Raw genomic sequence first — 7,441 nt, 5'->3', positions numbered from 1 at the left:
CACCTTCTAGAATTCACAGAGGCATAAAACAAGGCTCAGGAAACTTAATTCATAGCCCAGGTGTACCACCAGCCCAAAGGCCCCTCCCAAATCTGATGGGACTTCATCACCCTGACCCAGGACCTTTGATCTTCGGGAACATGTCCATCCACTCATTCTCTAGTGAGATGCCAGGAGCCACAGTCCCTGGAAGAACTGGTTACCTTCCTTATGATGTACCTTGGTGGTTTTGTCAGTCCTGTACTATGTCCAGGGGATCCCAGAGTGCCCAGGTTCTACAAAACCCAAAAGAACCCCGAGGTCTGTATCAGTGTCTTTGCTGTAGGTCTCTGGCCACATGCCACTTTAATGCCCATCCCTATCACATCAGGAGCCTGAGGCAGGGGTGGGGTGGGTGTGGGAAGGCTGGTGTATCTGGAAAAGAAGACCCTGACGTCCAAGGTGACTCAGTTTGTGTCTGGGTAATCTTAAGGTCTCCCCCAAAGGGTCTCCTGGTCCTTTGCTATTAGAAAACTATTTTGATGATGAATCATCTGGAGGATATATATGAATGCTACCTGGTCTTCCAGTTGGAAATGCCACCAATTAGATTTATCTGGGTCACAAAATTATTTCTTTAAAAGGCAAAGTAGGGCAGGCTAGAAGGACGGAAAGACACATACTTTGGAGGAAGACTGAATTTGGGACCCGCTGTGAGCCTCTGCACGGCTCAGCCCTCAGTACAAATGACCCAGTCTCTCTAGGCCTTGATTTTCCCACCTGTAAAACTGGACTAATGATGCTGAGTTGGACAAAACGCAGTGTGACGTATCCAGTCCAGTGTCTGGAACCCAGTACGTGGTTCACGAAGCCATCTCTGGTCCAGTTTGAGTCTGGTAATCGCTGAACTAACTGCCTGTCATCTCACCAGTCAAATTGGGACCAGGGCAGATTCCTAAACTCCAGACCTCCACATCCACATCGCCGGCTAGAGGCTGGCAGCAGGCGGAGGGCGAGGACTCGCTGCCCCTCCCTCAGCCCACACCCACCCAGCGCAGCCTCCAAACAGACACACGCAGCGTTACTTTAGGAGGCGGGGCCCGCAGGGTTGGATGACGTCACTCAAGGAGGCGGGACTGCGTCTATGGGCGGAGCCCCGAGATGGTCAGGGCCCGACTAAGTCCCCGGCTCCACCCCCGGAGGGAGGCTGCAGAGGGGCCGACCGGAAGTCCTTCCGCCTCCGCCCGCCTCCGTGCTCACTGCCTGGGCTCTGTCGGCCCCGCGAGCGAGGTCGTGCCCCGGAAGTAAAGGGGCCATGTTGATGGGTGACCCCGAGAGAGGTACTGGGCGAGTGGAGAGTCCTGAGGAGAGGTAGCGCGTGGCCCGCGGGTGAGTGAGGGAGCGAATTAGGGCGGCCGGGGATCGCCCTCTTGCGCTCGGGCCGGCCGGGGCTACCGGCTTCCTCTGGGGTCTCCTAGCCTCGTCCCGCCCCGCCTCAGACCGGCGTTCATCAAGCCTGCCTGGTCCCGGGTTCTCCGTCGCCGCCCTCCGGGAGTTGTACCCCGACTGGGGCCTATAGCCGCTCACTCAGCGACCTTGTTCCAGTCTCTGCGTGACGCTCTCCTCCCAGCCCTCCGTTGGTTTTCTGCATCTCTTGCATCGCCGGAGACCCTTAGGGCCGAGGGGAGCTGCTCTGCACTTGAGGGAAAAGAGACACAGACGGTGGCCTGTCCAGGTTCGCGCTGGAAGTTAGGTCGGAGGCTATTGCTTCTGTCTTGGGGCCCAAAGTCCAGATCGTTTTTTTTTCTTCCTTCCAACCAAATACTCCCTTCACCCCTCAAACACATTTAGGCTCCTACAACGACCGTTTCTTCCACGTAGGGATTACGGGAGGATTCCTCCTTCCAGTATAGTTCTGAGCTTGGTGTGCACTGGGCCCCGGCTGGGAAAGTTTACAGAACACCCGGAAGTGCTGCACATGTAAGGTCCCCTCATTCCAGCGAGCTAGAGTCTGGATTGTCGTGGCGGGTGGGCACATAACTTCCTTCTGGGAACGTCGTCAGTTACCTGTTGAACACCTTTAATTTCAGCTCCCGGGAGGCAGAGGCAGGCTGATCTCAGTTCGGGGCCAGCCTGGTCTACATAGTGAGTTCCAGGACAGCCAGGGTTCTACAGAGAGACCCCGTCTCAAAAAAACCAGACTAAACAAAAGCAAAAATCAAACAAACAAAAAAAAAAAAACCAAAGGGGGAGCGGAATGGCTCTGTGGTTAAGAGCACTGTCTGCTCTTCCAGAGGACTTGATTTCAAAGCACCTACATGTTGACTTACCACTCTCTATAACTCCATTCTCGGGACTGTGACACAGATTCTGAAGGCACCAGGTATACAGTGGTGTGCAGACAAGCATTCAGGCAAATACCCATACAACTAATGTAAAAAATAAAAAAAGTAATTAAAACAACAACAGCAATGAAGAAGGCCTCTCAAGATAATATGGTGGTGCCAGGAGGCAGATATGGCTGACTCCCTGTTTTTAACCATGCTAGGCCATACTTTCTGGTAGAATTCCAGTACAGTGGTTTGCCGTTGTGAAATAACCTTATACAGAAGGTCTTCTCGTGATGTCTTTATCTGCTTTACAGTGAGGAAGCTGGTACTCAGTGGGGTTATGTACTTTTTACTAAGTGCCATGGCAATGGGTGGCATAGCCAGGACTCAGGCTCAGGCAGTCTAGTACTTGAGCCCCAGTGAGCCATAAGCTGAACTTCCCCAGGTAGGGCTCTGATCCCAGCTCTACCATGAAATCCTTGGAAGTCTCTGAGTCTGACATTAAGAACCCCTGACCCAATGTCTAAGGCCCTACGCTGTCATCAATGCTGATTCTAGGCTTCTGTGTCTTCTCTTTTGTTTCTAGAGTGTGACACTTAGTGCTTGTCAGTCCCCCATGGCCCCGTGGAGCCGAGAGGCGGTTCTCAGTCTATACCGGGCTCTGCTGCGCCAAGGCCGAGAGCTTCGCTACACTGATCGAGACTTCTACTTTGCTTCCATCCGTCGTGAATTCAGGAAAAATCAGAAGCTTGAGAATCTAGAGGCTCGGGAGAAGCAGCTGGAGAAGGGCCTGGTCTTCCTCCGTAGCAAACTTGGAGGTCTTGTTTAGGATCCTCTCTTTTCCCTTCCTGCCCTAATTCCAAGAAGAGGATAAAGGTGCCTTCAGTAGATACTCCTGGCACTCCACCCCACCCCGCAGATGCATTAGGAAGCCTCAGGTAGGTAGACCCTTGATACTGGAGGTTTCTCTTTTTCTGCTGCAAGAAGCTAGGAAGGGATGACCTCTCCTTTATCATCACAGCGTGTCCTTTACTCTCTGGATAAAATGTAGACATGTCAGTAGAAGTGGGTCCTGTTACTGAGAAACTGTGGGCCTTGGAATGCAAGCCACCGAAACAGAATTGGCATTTTATTTCATAGACTGTTTTATATATGAGAATATTAAAAAAAGATGGTGAAGTCATTAGAGTTCAGCTCCAACCCAGCTTGTCTGCTCAGTTTATATTGGATTGTACCATGTTTTCTGAAACAGAAGTTTATCATTACTGCATAGTTGGTATAGCAATCATTATATTCAGTGCCTGCTTTCAAATCCAGGCACTGCTAGTTAGCAGCTATGGGATATAGGTCTCTAAACCTTGCCAGGCCTTCATTTCATCTGTGAAATGGAAGGAAGTAATAGTACTTAATCTCTTTCGGTTCTGTGAGAGTTGACCTAGACAGTGTACACACAGCACTGAAAATGGTACTTGGCAGGTGGAATATTAGCCCTTTATTTTCTTTTTTTTTTTTTTTTTTTTTTTTTTTTTTTTTTTTTTTTATATTTATTTATTTATTATGTATACAATATTCTGTCTGTGTGTATGCCTGCAGGCCAGAAGAGGGCACCAGACCTCATTATAGATGATTGTGAGCCACCATGTGGTTGCTGGGAATTGAACTCAGGACCTTTGGAAGAGCAGGCAATGCTCTTACCCTCTGAGCCATCTCTCCAGCCCTTTTTTTTTTTTTTTTTTTTTTTTTTTTAGCCCTTTATTTTCTTAAATTTAAAGTTACATTTGTTATGGGTGGGGTACATGTGCCAGCAAGAGCATGCGTGTGGAGGTCATAAGACTGTGGGAGTTGGTTCTCTGTATTTGAGGGTCTTGGCCTTCAGGCTTGTCGGCAAGTGTGTTTATCCACTGAGCCATCTCACTGACCCTAGCTCTAGTTGCCATCAGGAAGCCCCACTACAGCGTCATGGCCGTGTTTAATTCAGACCCTTTCAGAGTCCCTTTATATGCCTAGGTTCTATGGACAGAGAAGAAAGATGGGTTCATTAAGAACTTTTGCTGGGCGGTGGTTTGGAACACTTTTAATCCCAGCACTTGGGAGTCAGAGGCAGGAGGATCTTAGTGAGTTCAAGGCCAGCCAGCTCTACAAAGTGAGTTCCAAGATAGTCAAGACTGTTAACAGAGAAACCCTGTCTCAAAAATCAAAAAGAAAAAAAAAAAAGAAAACAAAACAAACAAAAACTTCAGGGCTGGAGACATGGTTCAGGGGTTATGAGCACTTATTGATCCAGATTCAATTCCTAGCACCCAGAAGATGGCTCATAACTATCTATAACTCCAGTTCCAAGTGATCCAATTAACTTCTTCTGACCTCCATGGGCACTAGGTATACATATGGGTCACAGACATTATATTGCAAGCAAAATACATATACATAAAATAAATCTTAAAAACAACAACAAACCAGCCAAATGAGGAGTTCAGTGGGAAGTAATTCTGGTATGAACAGCGCTATGCCGGCACTGTATAAAAGGCTATGGAGACAGTAATGAAAATGGTTTGCTCTTGGTTTGGGTGGTAGGAGAGAATTGTGGTTACAGAAAAGACATTTGCAGTCTGCTTCAAATGAGAACCAGAAACATGCTGCAGTGGGGGAGAAGAAACAAATGTTTGGAGGTGGGAGCTGCACTTTGTAGCTGGCGTGGTTAGTGGTGTAAGGATTGGGACTGGAGTTGAAGTTGGGCCAGGGATGGAAGGACATTGAACTTCTGGGGAGGCAATAGCTGACTAGGGGACTGTCACAGTTTTCTAAGAAGGGAATGATGGGAACATTTGTGTCTTGAAGTGTGCCAGGGTAGTGTGGAGAATAAATTGGTGAGAGACACTAGAGGTAGTGAATTTGGTCAGATGATAGAGGTACTGAGGTGGTCACCTGTAAATAATAGTGTAGACAACCGTAGGGCTTGGTCGCCACAGAGAGAAGGGGAAAGAGGCTGAAACTTAGAAAGCTTGGGCATGGTTGTACATGCTGGTAATTCCAGCACTCAGAAAACTGAGGTAGGAGTTTAGATTGAAGCTAGCCTGGGCAACATAGATGTTTCAAAATAAGGAAAAGAGGGAAAGGCAGAGTGTGGCTATGGTATAAGGCTTGCCAGTTGGGTAGAGGGTAATGCTTACTGAGACAGAAAGCAGGAACCTTATGTAATGGCTCTCAGTTCTTGGTCACACTTACGTTGAGAGACCCGCCTTTTGCAGTCCAGGACCCAAGTTGGTGATGTGCATGGAATCCTGCATGCACAGGAAAAGGCAGTGGGTCTGAAGAAGTGGGGAATTACTGGGTGCATTCTGATGTTTTGGTTGTGAATTGTGTTAAATCTTGCCATCGGGAAAATGAAAAGCTAGGTATGGTGGTACAAACCTCTAATCCTCAGGAAGCTGAGGCCAGAGGACTACAAGTTCAACTTAACCTGTGACAGGTAGTAAATGTCAGGTCAACCTGGGACATACAACAGATTATGTCTGGAAAGGCCTGGAACAGGTAGTAAATATTTTCTGCCTGAGCTAAAGAACTGCCTATGTCTGGTAGAAATCAACAAAACAAAATCCCTCAAATGCCATAGGTTAGTTCATTGCAGTAGATACTTAGTCTGTCAAACAGTACATAGAGTAGCAGTGAATGTGCCAGAATGCTCCCGTGAAGCTGTAGTGGCTAGAAGTCTAGTAAGGTTAGAGACGAGCTGTGAGGTAGTATGGCAGGCTGGTTGGGACTCATGGATTGGTTCTCCCAGCAGAGTAAGCTCTAAATTCAGACCCTGGCTGTACACTTTACTGGTGTCTAAGTTACTCTGGGCTAGTTACTGAACATGTTCTTCAGTTTCTTCATCTTTAAACTGAAGATAAGAGCTAGATATGATCATACATGCTTGTAGTCACAGCATCTAGGAGGAGACGAGGATAGGAATTTGAGGCTAGTGTTGCCTACATAGGGAGTTTGAGGCCAGCTTGGGTGACATGTTTCTAGGGAAGAACTAACAAGTTACCCCCTGTATGGAGCACTTAAAATGAAGGCCCAAAGACTCAGGATGAATCACCCATTTTTATGCTTAGGTTTAGTAATTGGTAGCTGTGTAGATACAGGATTGGACATGGTGTGTATTCTGATAACAATGGATTGAGAGGGAAGTCCAGCAAGGCATGCCTTTCTGTGAGGGTCTTTTTGACCCCTGAGATGTGTCATTTCTTCCTGTCAGGTATGGGGCAGATCCCTTTCTAGAACAGGACTCTTTTGTTGTTGTTGTTATGTTTGATTTGGTTTTGGTATTTTGAGACAGGTTTTCTTTCTCTGTAGCCTTGGCTGTCTTGGAACTCACTCTGTAGACCAGGCTGGTCTCAGAGATCCACCTGCTTCTGCCTCCCAAATTGGTGGGATTAAAGGAGTGTTACACTTGCCCGGCTTGTAATGGGGTTTTAAGACCTATACTCAACCAGGGAGTTTATAGCCTGTTGCACAAAAATGGTAGGGGGAGTAGTTTTAAAACAAAGTGCTCTTTTTTGGGGGGGGGTAGTGATGATGCTGGGGGTGGAGCCCAGGATCTTGAGCATGAGAGGCAAGTGCTCTGCCACTGAACTATATTCCCAGCCCCAAGTGTGGTAGTTTTGGTTGACTCTGAGGGAAATGGGTTCTGAGTTCTAGTTAATTAGTTTATTTATTTTGGGACTGGGTGTCACTATGTATCACTGACTGGCCCGGAACTCACTATGTAGACCAGACTGGTCTCAAATTCACAGAAATATACCTGCATCTGCTTCCCAGTGCTGGGACTGAAGGCTTGCTTGTGCTACCATACCCTGCTAGTTTCTATGCCTTGTCTCTTGGGGGAGTTGGAGGGAATCTGCTTCTGAGCCTTTATTTGGGGTTTTGCCTGCTGAGCCACTGCATTTGCTCTAGGTTAGTTACCGTCACATGCACTCAAGCTGCACATGTAACGGAAATGCCTGAACTTATTCAAGTAAGTCCTGCTTCTGTTCTATCTAGTTAGGAAATTGCAAGGGTTTAACATCCTCACTAAATAGAGAAATGAGTATTTTCTTATTTTTGTTTAAACTATTAGGCAAATAGTTTAAATAAAATTTTCTTGA

At 47.3% G+C, this 7,441-nt stretch overlaps 1 protein-coding gene across 2 annotated transcripts; it reads left to right on the top strand.

Annotated features, from left to right (window-relative positions):
* The first annotated feature begins 1,250 nt into the window (after positions 1-1,250).
* On the top strand, positions 1,251-3,138 carry LOC130889007 (mitochondrial ribosome and complex I assembly factor AltMIEF1). Of its 2 annotated transcripts, none has more exons than XM_057792447.1 (2): positions 1,251-1,368; positions 2,896-3,138. In XM_057792447.1, the coding sequence occupies exon 2, from the start codon at positions 2,926-2,928 to the stop codon at positions 3,136-3,138; it is 213 nt and encodes a 70-aa protein (XP_057648430.1). In that variant the 5' UTR covers positions 1,251-1,368; positions 2,896-2,925. The 2 variants fall into 2 exon arrangements, with proteins under 2 accessions (XP_057648430.1, XP_057648431.1); XM_057792448.1 differs by lacking the exon at positions 1,251-1,368 and adding an exon at positions 1,386-1,714.
* The last annotated feature ends 4,303 nt before the right edge of the window (positions 3,139-7,441 follow it).

Source organism: Chionomys nivalis, chromosome 17, assembly GCF_950005125.1.
Source record: "Chionomys nivalis chromosome 17, mChiNiv1.1, whole genome shotgun sequence".
NCBI classification, from domain to species: domain Eukaryota; kingdom Metazoa; phylum Chordata; class Mammalia; order Rodentia; family Cricetidae; genus Chionomys; species Chionomys nivalis.
Note: the sequence above shows the minus strand (reverse complement) of the source record. Positions and strands in the feature narration are given on the sequence as shown.